The sequence below is a fragment of the Suncus etruscus genome, chromosome 19 (assembly GCF_024139225.1).
Source record: "Suncus etruscus isolate mSunEtr1 chromosome 19, mSunEtr1.pri.cur, whole genome shotgun sequence".
NCBI classification, from domain to species: Eukaryota; Metazoa; Chordata; class Mammalia; order Eulipotyphla; family Soricidae; genus Suncus; species Suncus etruscus.
Window position 1 is genome coordinate 38,837,395 of NC_064866.1, and position 25,514 is coordinate 38,862,908.

Here is a 25,514-nt window from a genome sequence, read left to right on the forward strand (position 1 = left end):
ACAGAAGTGTCAGGTTCAGGGGGCTATAGGTGTTCTGGTGCACAAGCCCCTCTCAAACCATTATCACCACTACTGAAATCAATGGATAGAGAAAGAAGATAACCATGAAGTAGAACTGTACAAACAGGATGGAAGAAGGTTTATGTAGAAGAACCCTGAAGAGCACGAAGATTACCAACCAGGAAAGAGTATGGGGTGGAAAGGGGAGACTAGAGGCTGGACAGAGGGCTGTTGTGTTTTCCAATGAAAATACTTCTGGGGCTGGAGAGATAGCATGGAGGTAAGGTGTTTGCCTTGCATGCAAAAGGACGGTGGTTCGAATCCCAGCAACCCATATGCCTGCTGGAGGTGATTTCTGAGCGTAGAGGCAGGAGTAGCCCCTGAGCGCTGCCGGGTGTGACCCCAAAACCAAAAAAAACTCCCCCAAACACTTCTTTGTTCAGGCTTTCTTACAGTAGAAACAGAACTTTATCAGCAGGAGTATACTTATATAAATAAATATTATATTTATAATACATTATTCATTCAAATATATAAATAATATATTTATTTATTTATTGACTGATTGATTGGTTTTGGGGCCATATCAAGTGGCAATCAAGGGTTACTCCTGGCTCTGTGCTCAGAAATTGCTCCTGTTAGGCTCCAGGGACCATATGGGATGTTGGCGATCAAACCAGGTCCATCCTGAGTTGGCAGTGTACATGGCAAATGCCTTACCGCTGTGCTATCACTCCGGCCATTATTTTTTTTTAAACCTATGTGGTAGTATTCAAGGCTTATTCCTGGCTCTGTGCTTAGGGATCACTCCTGGAGGGGACTGGCTCACCAGGCAAAAAACCTGGGTTGGCCGCACGCAATGCAGGTGCTGTGTTTGCTCTACTGTCTCTTTGGCTTCTCAGCAAGTGTAGAATCCAGAGAACAAAAGGAGCCAAGCAAACAGTCAGACAAGTTCATATAATTGTGTAAGAACTTCCATTTGGGGTGTCCAGAACATTTGTTCATGCTTGATTTTCACAATACTGATTGCCACCTCCAGCTTTCAACGGACATGTGCTTAGGGATCACTTCTGGTGGTGCTCAGAGGATCAGTGGGCCAGGCATAAAAAGACAAATGTCGTGCTCGCTTCGGCAGCACATATACTAAAATTGGAACGATACAGAGAAGATTAGCATGGCCCCTGCGCAAGGATGACATGCAAATTCGTGAAGCGTTCCATATTTAAAAAAAAAAAAAAAGACAAATGTCAACGACTGTGCTACCTCTCTGGCCCCTTCTTCATCCATTTTTCCAAGTACTTCATTCTACTCCTTCTAAGAACATGCAGTGGCCCTTAACTAAAAAATGTCAGTATTTGTGACAGACTTTCTTACGTAGAAGCATGATGGTCCAAAGTATTCATTTACATCAGTTTACTATTTAAGGAGTCTTTGTTCTTAGATCTATTCACAACAGCCAATAAAAGTATTCCTAAGGGGCCGGAGTGATAGTGCAGTGGCAGGGCGTTGTTTGCCTTGCATGTGACTGACCCAGGATGGACCATGGTTCGATTCCCAGCATCCCATATGGTCCCTTAAGCCAGGAGCAATTTCTGAGCACATAGCCAGGAGTAATCCCTGAGCGTCACCAGGTGGGGCCCAAAAACCAAAAACCAAAAAAAATAAAAGTATTAAAGTATTCCTAAGGCAATAAGTCCAAAACTGATGTAATAATTACATAAGAAATTAAAGACATAGTTTGAGGAAAATGACAATCCTGATTTTTTTTCTTTTGCTTGGCTGTTATTACTGTGGAAATGTTGTATTCTTCTGTATTTATAGTTATCCTTTTTTAATAGTTAAGAATATTATTAAATGATTTAAAAACATGCTTCTCCTCACACCCACAGACTACAAATGTTATACAGTGATAATAAAGGAAGATGGTGTGAACAGCACAGTATGAAGGTAAGCAAGGCCTCTATCCAGTACTCCATGCACATTCTCTCAGAATCACCCAGACATGTAGGTGTCTGTCTGTTATGCCTCTGCTGTACTGCTCCAGTTTGGGGGGGCACAAAGATTGAAGTGACCATCAGCTTGACTTTTACTAGCTTTACCATCTTTTAGTCTCTCTTGACTTCAGCACTCTGATCAGTAAAAGCTACAAACTGATAGCTCTGAGTGTAGATGATGCCTGCAGAGCACTTTGGTACAAAGATGTTACAAACACTATTATTTCCCAATGGCTGTGATACTCAGAAATGTTTACGACCTACTGTAAAATAAAAGTGGTAAAAATCGTATGTGTGCAAGTGGTACTATCAGCTATGAATGCCAAAACAGTTTGACAGAAAGTATTTCTCACTCTAGAAAAGGAGTATGGGAGATGGTAGCACTTTTAAGTTAGGTAGGCCTATCTACCTCTTAGTCCATGTAACAATGTACACTGAGGGCCCGGAGAGATAGCACAGCGGCGTTTGCCTTGCAAGCAGCCGATACTAGACCAAAGGTGGTTGGTTCGAATCCCGGTGTCCCATATGGTCCCCTGTGCCTGCTGGGAGCTATTTCTGAGCAGACAGCCAGGAGTAACCCCTGAGCACCGCCGGGTGTGGCCCAAAAAAAAAAAAAAAAAAAAAAAAGAAAACAATGTACACTGAAACTTACTACTCAGAAAAATATAGACTATTTTTTCTTTTAATTAATCACAATAAAAAAAAGATAAATCAACCGAGAAACACTTACAATTTTGTCTCATAATCTTTCCAAGCTTTGTCAAATGGCTTCTTAAGATCCTTCAAGAGAAAACAAAATCGAAATTGAATGTACTTTTGCTGAAAGTTGAATAAGTAAGAGCTTTTCAGTAAAATGCTTTCACTCATTCCTAAGTGCACTTGAACCTTGACACAATACATGTTTGTCAGCTTCACACCTTTCCAGGCCACGTGGGGGTGCCTAAGCGCTCAGGGAGGGGTTCTGATCACCGACTCGGCCCTTGTCAAGCTTTCTGAAAATGAGCCAGGTTGGTCCACGGAGAATAAATGGTATGTGAGTCACACATCTTTTCCAGAGATGTTTTGCAACAACGTTTAATGCTAAAAATGTTCAGAGTATCTTTCAAATACAAGGGCCATTGTGATCTTAAGAAAACAAAAGAAAAAAAAACCCCACCCAAACAAAACAAGTTAAAGAGAAAATAAAATCTCGGACAACTTACCCCTTTGACTCCCTTCAGGTCTCCTTTTAACAAGGAATCCAAGGTGAAAATCACATTGTGGCTCAAACCCTGGAGCTGAAATACAAAGGGAGTTTAGAAGGAAATACAGATAGGACGATAAAACCAGCTAATGCTGATGGATGTTCTCTACACACCAGGCTCCATGGAAAGGCTTTCACAGCCATCGTCTCACTTTCCCTGCAAGGTAGCATCAAGGTTAGACAGCTGTACCTGGCTGGGTGCACTTAACAGTCTGTGTGAACAGAAAGCTGTGATCTGAACCTAGGTGTGTGGCTCCAGAGGTATGATTAGAACTACAGCACTGTAGTGCATCTAATATGTACATATACAAATGATTCCCCAAATCGTTTTTAGACCTTTCATTGCACTTATTACTGAAGTGAGAGCAGCTTTACCACTTCATTTCATATTCATCTATAGTACGTATCGTTTTCCTTATGTGCCATACACCCCTATCGCCCATGATGGAGTTGATAATAATTCGAGTGGAATTCATATAGCACTATTCAAGAAGTATAAGACTGAAAGTATTCCTTTTCCCATCTTGATAGGCAAACAACATATTAAAGGCTATTTCAGGAATGGTGTTTAGGTATGATAAACTATTTGCTTTCCAAGAAAACTATGATTTGCTTTCATTGCTGTTAAGGCCTATTCTTGCCAATCACAAGTCAGTATATTCCTTTTCCCATCTTGGTAAGCAAACAACATATTAAAGGCTATTTCAGGAATGGTGTTTAGGTATGATAAACTATTTGCTTTCCAAGAAAACTATGATTTGCTTTCATTGCTATTAAGGCCTATTCTTGCCAATCACAAGTCAGTTTCGACCAGAAATCAGACAGGAGATAGCTAAGGTCTAAGAGTAAGTTATACTTATTATTAGTTTTGAGAAAATACCTATTAATTTCTTAAGAGTTACTTATACATTGCTGGGGATACAACCAAACCCCAAAAAACCCCAGCTGGTGAAGACTCAACGAGCAGTTTTCTTCCTTTGTATAGAAGTGCACATTTCCTAACTTACCGACTTTCCTCTCCAGAAATATGCTCTTTTAAGGGAGGCACTGTGTCAGGGGAGGCACTGCCCAGGGTCTCAGCAGGAGGGGAAAGGCAGCTGAGGTGCTCACAGTGCAACAGTATGAGTTTGGTTTTGCCCGTGTGGGCTTGTGGGTCATTGACTCACTGCCACGCCTAGGAGAGAGCAGGGGAAAGCAGCACAGCTCCCACAGTTACTCATCTCGAAGACCCACAGGCTGATTAAATGAACACACCCACTGGCTCTCTCCATTCTCCATCAACAGAAACAGTTTTGCTGAAAGTAAGCTCATGCAAATATGCTGATCTACGAAGCACAAATGGAAAAATCCAATTAAAATAATGAAACAGGGGCTGGAGTGGTGGCGCATGCAGTAAAGCGTCTGCCTTGCACGCGCTAGCCTAGGACAGGCGACAGGTGGCGGTTCAATCCCACAGTGTCCAATAAGGCCCTCCAAGCCAGGAGTGATTTCTGAGCATATAGCTAGGAGTAACCCCTGAGTGTCACTAAGTGGCAGAATCCTCCCAACTCTGCCCCACCGAACAAAACAAAACAAAACAAAACAAAACAAAACAAAAAACACCTTAAAATAATGAAACAGCTCCCAGCAGTTAAGTCCGAGATTCCCTAGTATAAATTAGGCATCATGTTAACTCCTCATGTCCTACAATAGTGGTTTTTTCAACCAAAGTGTTATTTACCACTTGAAAATAATATTTAAAATCAGTGCCTATGGGGCTGGAGCAATAGCTTAGCGGTAGGGCATTTGCCTGGTATGTGGCTGACCAAAGATGGACCCAGGTTCAATTCCCAGCATTCCATTTGGGTCCTCAGAACCTGCTAGGAGTGATTTCTGAGTGCACAGCTAGGAGTAACCCCTGAGCACCGCCTGTTATGGCCCCCAAACAAAACAAACAAATCACCCGAAAACCCCCAAATTGATGCCCCATCATCAAGTTAGTTTCTGGGATAAGATTCTAGGAATTAGGGGGCTAAAGTGAGAGTACACTGGGTAGGGGCTTTGCCCTGCACATAGCAGATCTGGGATCAAAACCCGAAATCCCATATGGTCCCTCTAGCACTGCCAGGAGTAATTTCTGAGTATAGAGCTAGGAGTAATCCCTGATCAATGCCAGATATGGTCCCCAAACACACACACACACACACACACACACACACACACACACACACACACACACACACACACACACACAAAAAAAAAAAACCAAAAACAAAAACAAAGAGTTTGCTAAGAATTAGTTCTCAGAAGGATCCCAGAAATCCAAGGGCGGGATACTCTTGGTCTCAGGTGACTGTAAGAGAACCTTTCAATAATACCAAGATGCTTTGCTGTCTAAAATGGCTGTCCTTGACTAATAACCAGGGGGAAGTGACCTCTTGAGAAAGATTAATTTTGGAACAGGCCTGCTTTGATTGCTGCATCTAGTCTTGACAATGCTACAAGGTATTTAAGTAACATGTTCCAATACAGGTCGTGAAGTGGATGGGTCAAAACACCAACTGAGTCAAACTCCAAAGTCAATGGACTTCCTGTAGCACTACATTTTTACAGATAGTGTGACATTTTCAAGATTATTTTGCATGACCAATGATCATATCTGACTTAGTAAACTAACTATGCAGGGAAACAAGAATCAAAAGGTAGCACTGGTAAAACTTGACCAAGAAGAGAATTAATGATTCTACTTTTTCAGTGTTCCTATCCCAAATCACCATTTACAGCTGCCTGAGTTCCTTGTGCTTATGTGGTCAAATGAGTGACATATATACAGTCAAATGTGGTTTTGGCCCTGCAATTTGACCTTTCAGAGTTTTGTCTCAACATTTACTTGTGACAATAATTTCTAAGCAACCTCTGTAAACTGCTGAGGGGGATCCCGAGGACACTGAGAAATACATGCGGAATGCCCGAACTCCACAAATTCCTTTCTTTTTCTATTCTTTCTCCTTTTCCTCTTGCTCTCCTCCTCCTTCCTTCTTTTTTGGTTATACCCAGCAATGTGAAAAGGTTATTTTTGATAGTGCATGGTGGGGGTGGTGGTGGTGGCATATAGGAAGCCAGGGATAGGACCTGGGTTGACTGTATGCAAGGCAAATACCCTACCCACTGAATTATCTATCACTCCAGTTCACACACTCCACAAATTTTTTTTTTTTGGTTTTTCGGCCACACTTATTTGATGCTCAGGGGTTACTCCTGGCTAAGCTCAGAAATTGCCCCTGGCTTGGGGGGATCATACGAGATGCCGGGGGATCGAACCGCGGTCCTTCCTTAGCTAGCACTTGCAAGGCAGACACCTTACCTCGAGCGCCACCTCGCTGGCCCCAGAACACTCCACAAAATTTTAACAAAATATATTTAGGTTAATTTTCTTAAAATTTTTACACTTCCCAGAGATAAACACAGAATGGTCTCCCTCATCTATGGGTTTTGAGAAAAATGAAAATTTTTTGTGTAATGATTCTCAGAGACAAAACAGAGGAGGACTGGAGGGTCCAGCTCCTGACATGAAGCTCAACACAGGGATCATTTAGTGCAGTCACAGAAATAATTACACTGAGAACTATCATAACAAAAATGTGACTGAATGAGGGAAGTAAAAAACCTATCTAGAGTACAGGCCGGTGTGGGGTGGGGAGGAAGGACACTTGGGATATCGGTAATAGGACTGTTGCACTGGTGAAGGATATATATATATATATATATATATATAAATCAAAAAAAAAAAAAAGGAAAGAAAAGATAAGGCCTCCCAATTCTTACCACAGGCTGTGTTCTTTACACCAACTGTATAGAAAGAGGAGGTACAGTAAATGCACCCCATTTGCACCTCAACAAAGGCCCTTTGCCTGGTTTGTATTGTAAATTGGGGGACAAAAAATATTTAAAAAATAAAAAAATTTTTACACTTCTCAGTAATAGTGATGAAAAAATGAAATCATAACACTTCAGATACTGAAATAGATTAATAAATAAACAAACAAACAAAACCCCCAGGAGCCTCTCTGTTTGGGAGATCCATAGGCCATCCTGGGATGGGCCAAGGTGTCAAGCCCAGCTGCAGCATGATGGTGGTACTAGCGAGGGAAAGGCTTGCGGTGCTGGGGATTCAATTCAGGACACTGAGAAAACAAGGCATCTTTCCAGACCTGGACGAGGTCTTTTCATCTATTATTTTTTTAGACCCTCTGAGTTATCATTTCAACCCAGTAACAGGTCTTGGGGGATTGGGGGACTGACTCCCAAGTGTCTGTTTTATATTGCACCACACTGTTTTCTTCAGTCAGTTTTGTAGTTTTAATTTCCCTGCCTCACTCTGTAGGCAGAATCTATAAACTGTATAACACATCCTATTTTACTAATCTAGTTTATGATACTAATCTAAGTGGAGTATAAGAAGATCCATATATGTTGAACATATTAGAGTTACTTTTCCTAACAATTTTGTCAAAAGGATCATAATGTTAAGAGAGGCCAAACAGTGAGTAGACCAGAAGGTCAGGCTATCAAGTAAGGTTTTTACAGATCCCAAAGGTCACAGACCACTCCTATGTCATATTTTTAGATTAATTGCCAGGTTAGGAACTAGGGGAGACAGTTAAAAGCCTGGAGTGAGTGGTGGGGTTCACTCTAGCACTGCAGGGAGTGACTCCACAGTAAAATAATAAAGTATTATCAGAGCACATCACACTAGCAACACGTTTTTCAAGCAGAATTCAAATCCAACCTTCTTTTTATTTTAATTATTATTTCCAGGAAAGTATTTATAAAAGGAAAGTGAAAGGAAGGCAAGGAAGGTCCCAGATTATTAGAAGTCTCCTAAAGAAGGATTCCTAACTAACCTTTTAATTTAAATATGCCCTTGGCAATTGCCTTAAGTTTCTCTACCCATTCCCACCACCCTTGCCTTCTAGCCTTCAACCATACTAATCTTTTTCAATTTATTTAATTTTTTAATAATATCTTTATTTAAGCACCATGATTGCAAATGTGTTTGTAGCTGGGTTTCAGTCACGAAAAGATCATCCCCCCCTCACCAGTGCAACAACCACAGCACCACTGTCCTCATCTTCCTTCTCCCCCACACCCTGCCTATATTTGAGATAGGGATTCTACTTAGTGGTAAGCTCTCTCCCATATGGCATATACTTTCCTTTTCATTGGACAATTTTTCCTCTGCTATGGGCAAAATGCCTTCTGTTCTCCACATCACTTCCTCTGCCACTTCCTCCATAAGGTCCTGAGCATTGTGAATTGGTCTCCTTCCCACTCTCCCATTGTTCTCAACTAGATGGATGAAGCTCACTTTTACAGACTACTGCACTCTATGGTCACTTATTTCTTTGCTTTTTAGAGTGAAGTTTCTTGAAAGAAAAATCTGAGAAGGTTCTGCTCACCATAGCAAAACCTCTAGTACAGTGACCACACATACAGACACATAAAATGCTGGCTAATGGGGGAAATGAATGAACATTCTCCCAGAAAACTGCTCTGAGTCTTACAATTGTTGTAGAAACTAAAGTAGTTCTGGTTTTCCTAGAGTTCTCTGCACTAAAATAGATGACTAAAATGTTGGGAGTCAATTTACAAAAGAATTGAGGGTAACAGAGAACAATGAGTAGTGCCAGGCTCTGGTTTTGGGGACTGGGGGGGTGGGTGGGTTATTAGTGGGAGGGTGCATAATTGGTAATGTTCAGGGTTTATTTACTCTTGGCTTTGCATTCCTGGCAACATCTGGGGACCATATGTGGTATCAGGGATCAAAGCTGGGTTGGCCACATGCAAGGCAAATGTCCTACTGTCTCTACAGTCATTCTAACCTCTGTAGCTGCCAGACTCTGACAAAAAAATTCTAACTGCCTGTGTAATTTAGTCAGTTATTCTTGTTTCTGTTATTGATAAGGTCTCTGAAGAACCAGTCATAATACTTTTATAACTAGAAATGTGCTTCTGAGATAGAAATGAACAGAATAAAAACAAATTCACATTAACGGGACAAAACAGCTCCAGAGGTGAATAGCTCCAGCAACTGAATGCTAAGCTAAAAGGCAAGGCCTGGCTTTCTTTCTTCTTCTTCTTTTTTTTTTTTTTTTTTTGGCCACACCCAGCGGTGCTCAGGGGTTACTCCTGGCTGTCTGCTCAGAAATAGCTCCTGGCAGGCACGGGGGACCATATGGGACACCGGGATTCGAACCAATCACCTTTGGTCCTAGATCGGCTGCTTGCAAGGCAAATGCCGCTGTGCTATCTCTCCGGGCCCAAGGCCTGGCTTTCTTACCAATAACAAACAAAAACTAGCAATGCTGACGAGTGAAAAAAGGTTAACACTTAATTCTTATTAAAAATTCTAATATTTTTATAATCCAAAATGTCTACACCAAAACTTTATGCATGATCTAAACGTAACCTTTTGAAAAAAATTCAGAAGAAACCGAGCTTCTTCTTTTAACTAGGGCACAGACTGATATGGTATCAGGGCCTGGCAGTTTCTTCCCATTTCCTGAGTGACTCACACTAACAGTAAAGAAAGAGGATAAAAATATCACAAGTTGAATTCATGCAACAATATTATTCCGGCTAGCATCAGAATAATCATCACAATATGTGTGCAGATTTCAAAAGTTTTTCTCAACTATTCCTCTAAACATTGAAAATGTAAACAGCAGAAATTCAGGAGAACTGGTCAACAAACTTAACGATGCATATGTTGGGGGCTAGAGAGATAGCACAGCAGTAGGATGTTTGCCTTGCACGCAGCCAATCCAGGACCATATGGTTCGAATCCCAGCATCCCATATGGTCTCTTGTGACTGCCAGGAGTGATTTCTGAGTGCAGAGCCAGGAGTAATCCCTGAGCACTGCCGGCTGTAGACCGCCCCCCATAAAAAAAACACAAAACAATGCATATGTGTGCCTTCAGAACCAGCATTCTTCAGCCTTTACACACATGTGAAACAGTGCCTACCTGTTCTGTACTTGGATCCAGAGAATGACAGACAAAGACCATGAACCAGTGATTTCCAACCCTTTACACCTGTGACTGGAGACCTCTAAAATGTTATAGACCACTGTTAGAAAGAGAGTATAGTAGGCAGGACACTTGCTTTGTGCATGGCTAATCTGGGTTCAATTTTAGGCATCCCATATGGCCCTCTACCAGGAGTAATTCCTGAGTGCAGAGCCAGTAGTAAGCTCTGAGCACCAATGGGCCCCCAAACACCACTGTAGTATGAACTCATTTATAAACAAACATGTGATGAAAAACACAGAAGGAAAAAGATATGTGTATAAGTAGAAAAAGGATCAGAAGTTAGATTTACAGATATATAGACTATAGATACATATATCAATGTATGTGTGTATGTATGTATGTGTGTATATATATATATGATTGTGCCTATAAGGTGCTGGATTTTCATCTTAAGTCTTTCCCCTGTGTTTTCTATTTTCTTTCTTTCTTTTTTATTTATTTATTTTTTTGTGTTTTCTATTTTCAAGTGAAGAACTGGTATTGCTTTTGTATTTAGGAAGTTATATAAAAAAGAAATATGATGCAGAAACACAAGAGGGCGATAGAGTCAACCAGCAGCCTAATTCTTATTTCCGAATTTGATGAAGACAAAAATACAGAGCAGAATGCAGTTCTCAAGGCAAATTGCACTGAATAGTGAATCTGAAGGAGAAAAGTTACAGTTTTGTATTACTGTAGGGATCTGGGTTTCTGTCTAGAATGATTAATTCTTACTAGTAATTTTCAATGTGTGGTCTTTGGAATGAACAATAGTGTCTACACAACCTGCAAGCATATTAAAAGAGTCCAAAATGATAAATCATGATCCAAGAAATGGTTTATAAACTCTATGTTAGGATCAAGAGAGATAGCACAGCAAGTAAGGCACATGTCTTGCACATGGCCCACCAAAGTTCTATCCTCAGCATTCCATAGGGTCTCTTGAGTCCTCCCAATAGTAAGTAAGCCCTGAGCATGCCAAGTGTGGCATCAAAACAAAATACCTATTTCAGGGGCCTGAAAGACAGCATAGCAGCCTTCCATTTTATACAAGGTAACCCAACTTATATGAAGCTGACCTGGGTTCAATCCCTAGTAACACATATGGGGTTTTATAATTTATAATTAACAACAACTCCCCTGAGCCCTTCTAGGAGCAAGTCCTAAGCCTGGCTGGATGTGTCCCCCCCAAACCTATTTTAAACCTGGATCTTTAGATAGACTGGAACAAGTTTGGAAACTATTGCCTTAAACTCAGGATTGCCCAGAGTAGAAGAAAAAACAAAGGTACTTTAGAGAAAGGAAGGTCTATAGTTAAAGGTGGAAATGGCTTGACTAAATGCGAAGATGTAATTTTTCTAAAGAGAGTGGGACAGCTTGGAAGGATCTAAGGTAAAGTGGGAAATACCATTCAGTTGAAGGTCTACCCTAAAGAACAGATTTAAGGGGGGAGTAGCTTTAGTGATTAAAGTTTTAAGAGGAAGAAAAAGGATAAGAGTAGGAGTAGCAGAGTATGAAAATTCCTTAACTTAAAATAATGAAATTATATTTTGTCAAACTCAATTTAAATGATAGGTTTGGTTTAAGATAATTTCTATATCAGAGTAAAAAATGAAAGCACTATCTTTGCAGATGCAGATTATTATCTCATCTGACGATAATTTTTAAGAAAGGGACACAAGCTAAGATTTATAAAACCAAGATAAATGGGGGAAATAACAGGAAAAATAGCTTTTAAGGGACAATCTGTCACAAGGGTTTATTTCTTTATTGAAACAAGAAACAGAGAAATATCTGATATTATAGACTGCCTTCTTTTAGTCGTAAGAAAACCCGGACAGCTACTGGCCCCTTTAATGGAACCTCTTTCTGTCTGCCTGGTCCAGTTTGATGTCTTCAGACTCACTTCACTTAATCCTCATTGAAACATTTGGAATCGGAAGGATTTAACAAAATAATGGTGAATGATATGGACCATCAATTTAAATACTTCAAAGCCCATGCAGAAAAAACATTTTCTTAGTTACTTAGCCTGCAATGTCAACTGGCATCAGAAAATAATTTCGTTTTCCCTGTTATGGGACAACAAAAGAGCCAAGAAGCTTAAAAAACAATTTCTTTTGGTACGTGACCATATTGGTCTTTCTATATAAAAGTTAGTAGATCCTTCTTGTGGATTACAACAATATTCTATATAACTCTAAAACAGAAAGAGGCCATCAAGCTGTTCCTAGTACAGAGCCTAGATTAGAGCAGACCCTTAGGTACTGATGGCAGTGTCAACACCACCATTTAGAAAGGCATTCTTTTCCTTCTTTTTTAAAGAATATATGTTAGAATTTCATCTTGCTCTCTAAGTAGCAAGAGTGTCAACCAATGTTTAGATTTAACTAAAAGAAAAGAGCTTCTTTCATCTTCCAAGTTTCACAAGAACATATGAAATTACTTCTCAATTCAAGGATCTCTTCTTTAAAAACTTACTTGATTTCCAGATGAATGAAAGTATGGACAACTGGATAAATAAATCTGGTTCGGTGAACTAACTTGAGAAATGGAAGAGCAAAGATACAGATTCGGGGTCACTTCTGGCTCTGGACTCAGGAATTATTTCTGGTGGTACTAGAGACTATATGGGATGCCAGAGATTGAATCTGGGTTGCATCCAAGAAAAGTGCCCTATTCACTGTACTATCATTTGGGCCCGGAGAGATAGCATAGCGGCGTTTGCCTCGCAAGCAGCTGATCCAGGACCTAAGGTGGTTGGTTCGAATCCTGGTGTCCCATATGGTTCCCCATATGGTCTGAGCAGGCAGCCAGGAGTAACCCCTGAGCACCTGTCAATACAGGTACTTATTACTCTTGAACATTAGCTAAATAAAAAGAGCTGTGAGATTTGCATTTCTAGAATTCCTAGAAAAAGCACCTTACTTTCTGAAACTCCTACTCCCTGGCTCCTCACATCAGTTCAGAGAGTTGGTCTGGGCTCTTGTAAACTGCCCAAGACTCAGGTCTAGAATGGGTGGCCTTATCTGAGGCTACAGATAGTAAGGGTAAAAGAGATCAGAGGCAACATTCTACAGAAGAGCCCTATTCAGTGAGGGACAGAACATTTCATCCAAGGCAGGCAGATTTAGCAGAGAGATCACAGATTCTACAATGGGCCACCTGAGTTTGAATTGAGCTCACAAAGGAGACAGAGTAACACTCACCAAATTTGGTTTACCCTATGTTCTGGTGCTAGACAAGTGGGGTCAAGAATATAGTTTAAGGGCCAGAGAGATAGCATGGAGGTAGGGCATTTGCCTTGCATGCAGAAGGACGGTGGTTCGAATCCCGGCATCCCATATGGTCCCCCGAGCCTGCCAGGAGCAACTTCTGAGCAGAGCCAGAAGTAACCCCTGAGTGCTGCTGGTGTGACCCAAAAACCAAAAACCAAAAACAGAAAAGAATATAGTTTAAATCCATGAACAAACATCAGAGAAACATCTCATTCTCATATTTTCTCTCTGTCCTCTCATTCTCATATTTTCTCTTCTCCTTTCTCTCCCCTCTCCCCCTCCCTCCCTCCCTCCTCCCTCCCCCCTCCCCCTCTCTCTCCCTCTCTCTCTCTCTCTGTCTCTCTGTCTCTGTCTCTCTCTGTCTCTGTCTCTCTCTGTCTCTCTGTCTCTCTGTCTCTCTGTCTCTCTCTCTCTCTCTCTCTCTCTCTCTCTCTCTCTCTCTCTCTCTCCCCCCCCCCCACCCGCTCATGCAGGCGCTACCACTGGTCTACATCTCTGCATCAGTGTCACTCTGTGGAACAGAATTTCAAAGAAAAGGTATGTGAGCAAAAAACAAGTCTTTACTGTGATAAGTGATGGAGACTAGGGGGTTAATTACTCTATCTTCGCCCATCCTTCCTCATACCATGGGCACATGGTAAGTACAGTAAAAGTACAAGCTGCCCATTATTACATTTATGTAATAAGGAAAGCTTTATTTTATTGTGAGGATCCCAGTTCTATTTGTTAAGATCAAGAGATAAGGTTAAGCAAATGGTTGGGATATTTTAAAACATTCGGGCTTCAATCTGAGACTTTCTCCTTTACACTCAGCCCTTTCTTGGCTAAAAAAACCTCTTCCTAGTAGCATGGTGAGGTCAATTCCTTTTACTGTTCCCTTCTTCTTCCATCTTTACTTTCCTAACTTCCTCTCACGGAAACTACAGTTCCAAAATATGTCTCTTTTAGCATCAAAATGCTCTTCTAGGGGAGGGGGAGGTGGGTGGTGGGTGGGGCAAAAAAAAGCTCTTCTATAAGTCTGTTTCAAGTGGAATAACACTTGATTAACACATACCACAGCCTACACACATTTTCAATGTTTTATTCACCTCATGCAAAATTTATAAGATGGAAATTCAATCCTATTTAAAATGCATTATTTCAGACATTTTAATATAAATCCTCAAAAAGATAAAAAGAAGCCAAAAAGAAAGGTGGAGCGTTTTAAAATTTAGCCTGGTGATAGCAGAATTTCTGTATATTCTTTTAGGGCACATCATACCTGGGATCAATAAAGGCAAAATTTAAATCCTTTATAAGGACTCAACCATACTGTAAAATAAGAGCCTGTTAAAGTGAACTGCAATCTTACACCCAACAAGCTTTAAAAAAATGTGCAAAACAGTTGTATACCATGAGGCTCCTTTTATCTCTATGAGGCAGCAAACCTGACCTGAATTCCCTCAGCAGTAAGCTTTAACTTGAGCTTGAAGATTCTAAGGAAGATGCCTAAAAATCTTTATTTATACCACTTTAAAATAAATCCAAATTTTACTACAATAGAAATTGTGTTTAGGGTCGGGGCTATAGCACAGTGGTAGGGCATTTGTCTTGCATGTGGCTGACCCAGGACAGACCTGGGTTCGATCCAGGGCATCCCATATGGTCTCTCGAGCCAGGAGTGATTTCTGAGCACATAGCCAGGAGTAAACCCTGAGCATCAGTGGGTGTAGCACCCCCCCAAAAAAAAAAACCAAAAAAGAAGAACTGTTTTAATTTTGAGGACCCCACTGAGAAGTCATTGAGGCCTATTATATAAATATGACAGATAAATCTTTATCCCCTTCATAAAATCTTAAGATTCCGAAATTGTTCCTTCTTGTTTATCGTTTTGCGACCACATCCTATGATGCTCACAGCTTGTATCTGGCTTTGCACTCAGAAATCACTTCTGGCGGGGTTCAGGGGGACTGTATGAGATGCCACGCTTGAACCATCAACTGTTTGCAAGGCAAGAGCCCTGCCTGCTATACTATTGGTTGGGCCTGAATTTTGAGATATTTAACCAAAGTTTTATATGAGATATTAAGGATTTACCTATGCATATATACAGATACGCACATATATTTTGTAATCTATCAGTGTATGAGTACAAATTCATGAAATGTTCCAAACAACACAATATTAATAGAATTGTATAATGATCTTTATTCTATTTAAAAATTTCCCATATTATATTTTCTACTTTTTTTTTTTTTTTGGTGCTCTTGCAGTATCTTTTGGTGCACACTAAATTGTGATGAGTACAAATAGACTTGCTCACAGCGCAATTAAATATTGTGCTTGCAAGGTAGACACTGCCACCAAGTCTGACCCATGGGGCGCCTGACAGTTTTATAATAAATACGTGTTGCTTTCCTTTGTCCTTTTTTATTTTTTTGGTTTCTTTTGGACTACACCTGGCAATTTCCTGGCTCTGTACTTACGATTTAATTCTGGTGGTGCTTGGGAAACCATATGGAATGCTGGGGATTAGACCCAGGTTAGAAGTGTGCAAGGCAAGCGCCTTCTTTACTCACTGCACTCTCGCTGCCTATGTGTTCCTTTTCTAACAGAAGGGGAAATTTTAGTCGCCATCTTGGCCACACAGATCTCATTTCATGATATGTCCTATAATATTGATTGGCAGTAAAGCAAATCAGAACATGTCCGGACAGAGTGTGTGTGATAGATTAAATGCTAAAAATCTCCCAATTATGGATGACAGTGTTGCACAAGGAAGTTTTTCAAAATATTATGTAAGCTGGGGCAGGCAGTGGCGCTCATCAACTTACGGCTTTCCACATCTTTCATAGATTTTGAGGGGATAATTTGTTTGCTCTAAATCTAATTCCAGAAAACACATTTCCAGTTATTCTCACTTCAGGGGAAAAGAGAACCATTAGGGGAAAAAGAAAAATCCTTAATTCAAACTAAGAATGCCCAACTAGACTGATTGCACGCAGGAAATGCTAAGCAGCTGCAGAAATTTTTGTTGTGCTGCCACAGCTCTGAAGCAATAACTGTAATAACTAACTGTAAAGGAGACTCAGTCTCTGTCATGTTCTAAGAACTTTCCAAAGTATCATGGAAAAGAAGGAGCCAGGGACTGGGTTCTGGCTAGACTAGAATCGTTCTGGGTTCCTCCAACTTCCCCCAAAGAGATTTTACATATATTTTCTGAAATTATTTACACTGGGGCTTTTGGAGGCATGGCTTAAATATCTTTCACTGAAAATATATTTCAAATGCTCCCCCCTGGTTCCATTTTGTGATTAGGAAAAAAATAAATAAAAAAGATGCAATTCTCAGTTAACTCCTTTAACTTCTTTAACCAGTACCAGTGAGCACAGATGATGGCCTAGTGGCAGAGAAGATTCAGAACTGTTTTTCTTCTTTCCTTATGGAAGCCCAAGGGCTGTGGGAGAGGGAGAGACTAATTTTGGTGACTGATATTTAACTGAGTAACAAAAAGTAATAGAATACTAGAAACTTGTGACTAGAATACTTAAACTACAAACAGTTAAAACCAAGATCTGATGTTCTTTCCTTCTTTGGGGAAAGTTGCATTGTAAATAAAAATCTAATCACTTAGTACAGTATCTACTAGGACATATTCAAAATAGAAAAAAAATCCACAGATAGAAGGCATGAAAGAAATAGCCTAGAATCCAGAAAAATAAATTATTTATGCCTTGACCTGGTTTTTGCATATGAAGGTATCTTCAGAGGTAGCAAAAATTCAGAGACAAGGAAAATCACATTTCTCATCATTTTAAAAAAAATGTTACTATCACTAAACCAACTACTATACAACAATACCATAAACTACATATCAAAACCTCACCATTGAGGTATGAAGGAAAACCAACAAAATAGATCAAGCCGATCTCCTGGTTTCTCTCCACTAAGAGGTAGTCGAACATCACAACCAGATTCATTTCTGAGGGAAAACAGTAATTGTAGGTCCCAAAGAGGTTGCAACCATGCGAAAACACTTTAACTAGAGGGAGACATTAAAGAGAAAGACTGGTTCAGAAAACCTATAAAGTGTAAAGAAAGTGGGGCTCCAGATCTGAGGTGTGAAAGACTGTTAGAAGTAAGAGTATAATATTTGAACTTACACTACATTGATTACTACACATTGATTTTGATATGAAAGTAACTTTTTCTTTTCTTCCTTTTTTTTTTTTTTTTCAAATTTTGGGTCACACCCGGCAGCACCGGGATTCGAACCATCGTCCTTCTGCATGCAAGGCAAACACGTTACCTCCATGCTATCTATCCAGGACTGAAAGTAACTTTTTTCATCATCTTTTTCTACTTCCATTTCTTGGCAGCTTGTACTATTTTTCTCCTAGAAATTCCAGGAATTCAACTCAGGACTTTGCATACTACCACTGAGTCATATCCCCAGATAACAGCAAAACCCTTTACTTTAAAAGTTGCACAGGGTCCCTTCTCATGTCACAATCAACCAGTTATTACCAATAGTACCATTTCCCATGTTGTGAACCATCAATAAATCAATAATTAACCTTAACACAAGATCACGATAGTTTATAGATTTTGAAATTTCACCTTTTTTGCATGCAATCATTGTTTTTATACATCTTGCATTATCCTCTGGCATTCTGCCACATGTACATATTAATGCAAACATAACTACAAAGAAGACAGAGAACTCTTCCACTTCCATTAATTCAGGCACTCCCTTGAGCTACCCTACCCCTCTTCGTCCTGGTAACCATTGACACACTGTCCAGCTCAATAATTGGGTCTGAGTTAGACTTTAAGTAGGAAAACACAAATGGCAAGAATATCTATTCAAAATTATTCTGTCATGGGTAGATGGTACCGAGCACTTCAATGATGCTGAGGCATTTTAACGCAGGTTAACACTAGTTGCTAACATTGTTGTTACCTAAACTATAATACAAACTTAATTTTTTTTTGTTTTTGGCCCACACTCAGTAGTACTCAAGGGTTACTCCTGGCTCTGTGCTCAAGGATCATTCTTGGAGATGGGGGACATTATGAGATGCTGGGGATCAAAACCAGGTCAGCCACAAGCAAAGCAAATGCCCTATCCAGGGCACTATTGTTCTGACCCAATATAAACATTAAAACTTCTTTGACTTAAAAATGATTTCTAATACTGTTGATATACAAACACAATGATTTATAATACTGCTGATCGGGCTGCATACAAAACATTCTGACATCATATCCCTTACCAGTGTCTTAGGTCTCCTTTCCAACTTCCTCTTCAATACAATACAAAATCAAAATTATTTTGAAAGTTCTGTTTCTTTTTCAAATGTCAAAACCATTTAATGATAGAAATACACAAAAGCAAGACATACACACACACACACACACACACAGAGACATATACATTTAAGGTAGTATCAACGGACCAGGAAGTCACTTTGGTTTTTTTTTTTTTTTTTTTTTTTGAGTCATACCTGGCAGCGCTCAGGGGTTCCTCCTGGCTCTACACTCAGAAATCGCTCCTGGCTGGCTCAGGGGACCATATGGGATGCTGGAATTCGAACCACCATCCTTCTGCATGCAAGGCAAACGCCTACTGCTGTGCTATCTCTCCAGCCTAGAAGTCATGTATTTTAATGCTATCCTGGTAATGTGGATTCCCATTTAATAGTTCCTAGTATTTGCTCTCATAACAGGGAGGGGTTGGGATTATAGTGAAGATAGGGCTGAATTTCAAGGCAGAGGAATCCATCACGGACCCTATCTGGGTGCTGCTCATTAAACCCAAGTTGTCTGTGTGCAAGACAAGACAGACTTGTTACTGCTGTACTCCCTCCAGTTTCGGGGACTTTTATTCAGTAGAACAGTGTTCCCTAATAAGCAATTACATACAAATGATTCTTCTACTTGCTTCCTCATTTGTTAACGGAATTGGGTCTCCCAGCAATTATGCCAAGAACTTCCTCAGGCTTTCCTTAAGAGAAACACATCTGAAAGAAAGAGGTCTGCAACTTGGGGTATGTTTAAGGAAATACAGAGCAGCAACTGTAGTTATGGAAACACAACAACAAGAGCATGATGGGAAATAAGGTGGTAACATATTCAGAGTCAGAATATGCAAGGTCCTACTTTACTAGGTTATTGACAAGATGCCAAAACCAGCTTAGTAGTCAGTCACTCATCTGGACCAAAGGAAAATTAAAAATCAGTATGAAGTAGGCTTTTATGGCACATATAAACACAGAGGGGATGGACCTACAGGGTAGGGAAGTGTAGAAATGAATTCCAGGAAATGTAAGTGATGACTTTTGACTTAGGTTTCTTGGAAACTAAAGGTTAGCAACATATCCCTATGAAAACGCCTACCTCAGGGAGATCAGAACTTCCACTGAACAAATCTATCACCAAAATGACCAAAATGAATTGTCAAAAATTAAATGGTTTCACTTCCTCACTTCCAGCACAACACCCTTTGAGCAGGGTAAGCAGCAGAAAGTCAGGCAACATCCAGAGGAAGAAGAAGCCCTTTCTGAATAAAGAAATTTAAATAATTGAAGAAATAACATGTATTTGTTAAATAATCCTCAAAGTGCAAGAACACTTGAGTGTTCAAAACTTGAAATTTTTAATAAAATTTTTTAATTAGACAAAAAGCCCTATATTTTATCAAATTATTGAAAGTTGAGTTTTAGGTATACTATAGAAGTTGACACTAGTTCTAGGACTAATTATTTTAATAATCTCTTTATTTAAGCATCATAATTATTTAACCACCTACATGTTCGTAGGTGGGTTTGTTATAAAAAAACAATTCACCAGTGCAACCTTCCCACCACCAATGTCCTCCATCTTCCTCCTCCCCCCAACCCCTGCCTGTACTCGAGTCAGGCATTTTCTATTTCTCTCACTGCCATTGTCACGATAGTTGTTAGTATAGTTAATTCTCTAACTGCACTCACCACCCTTTGTGATAAGCTTCATATCGTGGGCTGGTCCTTCTAGCCCTCATCTCTATTGTCTCTGGGCATTATTACAATAATGTCATTTATTTTTCTTAATTCCCATAGATAAGTGAGACTATTCTGTGTCTATCTTTCTCTCTGATTTATTCAGCATTACACTTTCCATGTCCATCCATGTATAGGAAAATTTCATGATTTCATCTTTCCTGACAGCTGCATAATATTCCAAAAAACCACAGTTTTTTTGTTTTTGGGTCACAACCTATGACGCTCAGGGGTAACTCCTGGCTCTACATTCAGAAATCGCTCTTGGCTTGGGGGACCATATGAGATGCCAAGGGATCAAACTGCAGTCCATCCTAGGTTAGCCTCAGCCACATGTAAGGCTAACGCCCTACCGCTGCACCACCAGTTGGACCCCAATGATCACAGTTTCTTTAGCCACTCATCTGTAGTCAGGCATCTGGGTTATTTCCAGATTCTAGCTATTGTAAATAGCGCTGAAATGAATATAAGTGTGCAGAAGGCATATTTTGTATTGTGTTTTTGTGTTCCTAGGGTATATCCCTAGGAGTGGTATAGCTGGATCAAATAGGAGCTCAATGTCCAGTCTTTTGAGGAATCTCCGTATTGTTTTCCATAAAGGCTGGACTAGACAGCATTTCCACCAGCAGTGAATGAGAGTTCCTTTCTCCCCACATCCCCACCAGCACTGATTGTACTTGTTCTTTGTGATGTGTGCCAATCTCCGTGATGTGAGATGGTACCTCATTGTTGTTTTGATTTGCATCTCCCTGATGATAAGTGATGTAGAGCATTTTTTGATGTGTCTTTTAGCCATTTGTATTTCTTCTTTGAGGAAGTGTCTGTCCCATTTTTTGAATGGGGTTAGATGTTGTTTTCTTATTAAGTTCTGTCAGTACTTTGTATATCTTAGATATCATTCCCTTAACTGATAGGTATTGGGTGAATAGTTTCTCCCATTCTGTGGGTGACTTTTGTATCCTAGTCACTATTTCCTTTGATGTACAGAAGCTTCTCAGCTTAATATAGTCCCATTTGTTTATCTCTAATTCCACTTATTTCCTCCTTGAAGATGCCCTTAGTTTCAATGTCATGGAGTGTTTTATCTACATGTTCTTCTATATACCTTATGGTTTCAGGTTTGATATCAAGGCCTTTAGTCCATTTGGATTTGGCCTTTGTGCATGGTGTAAGATGGAGATCTGAGTTTGCTGTTTTGCATGTGGCTGACCAGTTGTCCCAAACACCACTTGTTGAAGAGGCTTTCTTTGCTTCATTTTGCATCTCTTGCCCCTTTATCAAAGATGTATGTCTGAGGGACAGTCTTTGATTTCTCAGTCTATTCCAGTGATCTGAGGATCTGTCTTTAGTCCAACACCATGCTGTTTTAATGACTACTGCTTTGCAGTACAATTCAAAGTTGGGGAAAGTGATGCCTCCCATATTCTTTTCCTAAGAATTGCTCTAGCTATTCCTGGGTGTTTGTTGTTCCAAATTGTTTGATCCACTTTTTTGAAGAATGTCAAGGGTATCCTTAGAAGAATTGCATTAGATCTGTACAATGCTTTAGGGCAGTGGTCCTCAAACTATGGCGCGCAGACCACATATTGTATTTGTATCTGTTTTGTTTCTTCATTGCAAAATAAGATATATGCAGTATGCATAAGAATTCGTTCATAAGTTTTGTTTTTACTATAGTCAGACCCTCCAATGGTCTGAAGGACAGTGAACTGGCCCCCTGTTTAAAAAGTTTGAAGACCCCTGCTTAGGGCAATGATGGCAAACCTGTGGCATGTGAAGGCCTTGCAGCTGGCATGCAGGAAGGTCCGCAATTAAGTTATACAGCTTGGAGGAAAGTGAGTGTGCCACTGTCTGCTTTGCAGCTGAACTGAAAACAGGGCTGGACAGGCCATTGGGAGGACAAGCTGGCACTTTGAGGAAATTCTTTGGCTTTTTGTGGCAGTTTGGGCACTCGGGTTCAAAAAGGTTAGCCATTACTACCTTAGGGAGTATAGCCTTTTTAATGATGTTAATCCTCCCAATCCATGTGTCTCCATTTCCTTGTGTCCTCTTATATTTCTTGAAGCAATGTTTTGTAGTTTTCTTTGTATAGGTCCTTCAGTTGACTCCAAGGTATCTGAGTTTGTGTGTCACTAATGTAAATAGGAATGCTTTTTTAATGTCCATTTCTTCTCTATCATTATTTGTGTAAAAGGGTGTTAATTTTTTGGTTTTTTTTTTTGGATCACACCCAGTAGTGCTCAGGGATTACTCCTGGCTCTGTACTCAGAAATTGCTGCTGGCAAGCACAGGGGACCATCTGGGATGCCAGGATCCGGACCACCATCTGTCCTGGATTGGCCACAATGCAAGGCAAACGCTCTACTGCTGTGCTATCTCTCCTGTCCAAGGACATTAACTTTTGCATGTAAATTTTGTAGCCTGTCACTTTGCTATATGAATCTATTGTTTCTAGAAGCTTTTTGGTAGAGTTTTTAGGGTTTTCTAAATATAGTATTATGCCATCTGCAAACAGTGAGGGCTTGACTTCTTCCTTCTCTGTCTGGATGCCCTTGATAACTTTTTCTTGCCTAATTAAAGTCAAGGCCATCTACCACGAGCCAATGACATATATTATTCTCAATGGAGATAAACTAAAAGCTTTTCCTTTAAAATCTGGTATAATTTAATTTAAAATCTGGTATCACAAGGCTGCCCTCTCTTACCACTCCTATTCAACATAGTACTGTGGGACTAATTTTAGAACAAATCCATTTTTTCTCAAGCTTTTGGAAATGAGACATACCCATGTTTTTTACATTCCCCCTTTCTCACTGGGAACAGACAGAACTAAATAAGAAAACAACATCTAACCTCATTCAATGTTTTTTACATTTACCCCAGAGGTGTGACTGTGTAAGACAACGCCAATAGCATAAAATGAGTTTATTAAACTAAAACTAAATTTTCAGGAAGACAGAAACACATACACGTATGTCTACTGTGAGAAAATAACAACAAAAAGTTCTGACTGGCCGAAGATTCAGGTTAACATACTAGGAAGATAATTGGGGGGGGTCACACCCAACAGTACTCAGGGGTTACTCCTGGTAGGCTCGGGGGACCATATGGGATGCTGGGATTCAAACTACCATCCTTTTGCATGCAATGCAAATGCCCTACCTCCATGGTATCTCTCTGGCCCATGCAATTCTCGTTTTTAGAAAAGATCATATCCATTAGCTAGTCATAAGCAAACTGTTAGTATGGAGTAGATTTTTTTTGTCATGTAAGGCCCCAGAAGCCTAGCTGATCCCTGAGTGATGACAGAGTGCCATCTGGATCCTTATGAGAGAACACTAGAGCAAAACTGGGGTAAGAAAAAAAAAGGGGGGGGGGCAGAAATAGTTTCCTAGAAGGCTCTGAGGAATTAAGAGATCTATTTTTATGGTATTATTATTTTGTTGTTTGGATCACACCATGCGGCACTCAGGCATTATTCCTGGCTCTGGGCTCAGAAATCTTTTCTGGAAGGCTTGGAAGACCATGTGGAATGCTGAGAATTGAACCCAGGTCGACCATGTGCTTATTGTTCCTCAATCATTATCATTTTTTTCAAAAAGGAAGAAAAATTTAAATGAACAAAATAAAAACAAAACAAAACAAAACAAAATGAAAAATACTAAAAATAAACCCAATCCTGTTATTTCACTGCATAACTGTGACAGATTTTATGTATGTATGTATGTATGTATGTATGTATGTATGTATGTATGTATAGCGGTATAAAGTGATGTGTTTCATTCATCTATGGGCTTTAAGAAAACTAAAAAAACAGTACTGTAATAATGCCCAGAAACAATAGAGATGAGAGCTGGAAGGACCAGCTCACGATAGGAAGTTCATCACAAAGAGTGGTGAATTCAGTTAAAAAAATAACTACACTAACAACTATCATGATGATGATAGTGAGAGAAATAGAATGCCTGTCTCGAATACAGGCAGGGAGTTGGGGGGAGAGGGAGAAGGGAGGCATTGGTGGTGGGAATTTTGCACAGGTGAGGGAGCTTTCTTTTTATGACTGAGGCCCAACTATAAATATGTATGTAATCATGGTGCTTAAATAAAGATATTATTTTAAAAAATAAAAAACATGGGCTGGAGATATTGCACAGCAGTAGGGCATTTGCCTTGCAAGTAGCTGACCCAGGATGGGTGGAGATTCAAATCCTGGCATCCCATAAGGTCCCCTGAGCCTGCCAGGAGTGATTTCTGAACACAGAGCCAGAAATAACCTCTGAGTACCAGGGGTGACCCAAAAACCAAAATAAATAAATAAATAAATAAATAACTTTTTTTTGGTATTTGGACCACACCCAGCAGTGCTCAGGAGTTCCACATAACAACAACAACAAACAAGTGGTGTGTCTCAAGTATGTAGAGAAATATGAGGTACTTGTCCTTTGGCATTTTCTGTTTGCTTGTTTCTGGAACATATCCTGTGGTGCTCAGACATTACTCCTGGCTCTGTGCTCAGAAATCACTCCTGGAAGTTTCTGAGGACCATATGAGGTACTGGCGATCTAATCTAGGCTAGATGCGTGCAAGGCAAACCCTACCTGCTGTGCTATTGCTCTGACTCCACCTTTTGCACTTTTTAACTTCCTTGAACCCCTCTCTGTAACTTTTTTTTAAGAATTTTATTTATTTAATTTTGGCTTTTGGGCCACACTGGCAGCACTCAGGGGTTACTCCTGGCTCTGTGCTCAGAAGTCACTCCTGGCAGCCTTGGGGGACGATATGGGATGCCGGGTATCAAACCTGGGTCTTTCCTAGGTCAGCTGTGTGCAAGGCAAATGCTATCAAATGCTATCACGCTGGCCCCTCCCTCTGTAACTTTAAAGAAAAGTAACTTTATTCCATCAACTCATATGTAAGTACATCATCCTA

At 40.1% G+C, this 25,514-nt stretch overlaps 1 protein-coding gene and 2 non-coding genes across 4 annotated transcripts in view; 2 read left to right on the forward strand and 1 right to left on the reverse strand.

The window, feature by feature from the left end:
* Positions 1-25,514, reverse strand: part of ASAP1 (ArfGAP with SH3 domain, ankyrin repeat and PH domain 1) — a 310,217-nt gene that overhangs the window by 95,744 nt on the left and 188,959 nt on the right. For both annotated transcript variants that reach the window (XM_049765558.1, XM_049765559.1), the window contains 2 exons: positions 3,197-3,271; positions 2,725-2,774 (listed from right to left, as the gene is read on the reverse strand). In XM_049765558.1, coding sequence (XP_049621515.1) covers positions 2,725-2,774; positions 3,197-3,271 — 125 coding nt within the window. The remainder of the gene's footprint in view (positions 1-2,724; positions 2,775-3,196; positions 3,272-25,514) is intronic.
* Positions 1,120-1,226, forward strand: LOC125997645 (U6 spliceosomal RNA). The gene has a single exon (XR_007491685.1). It is a non-coding gene; the product is annotated as a U6 spliceosomal RNA (small nuclear RNA).
* LOC125997785 (small nucleolar RNA SNORA51) lies at positions 7,025-7,157 on the forward strand. Its single transcript, XR_007491804.1, has one exon. It is a non-coding gene; the product is annotated as a small nucleolar RNA SNORA51 (small nucleolar RNA).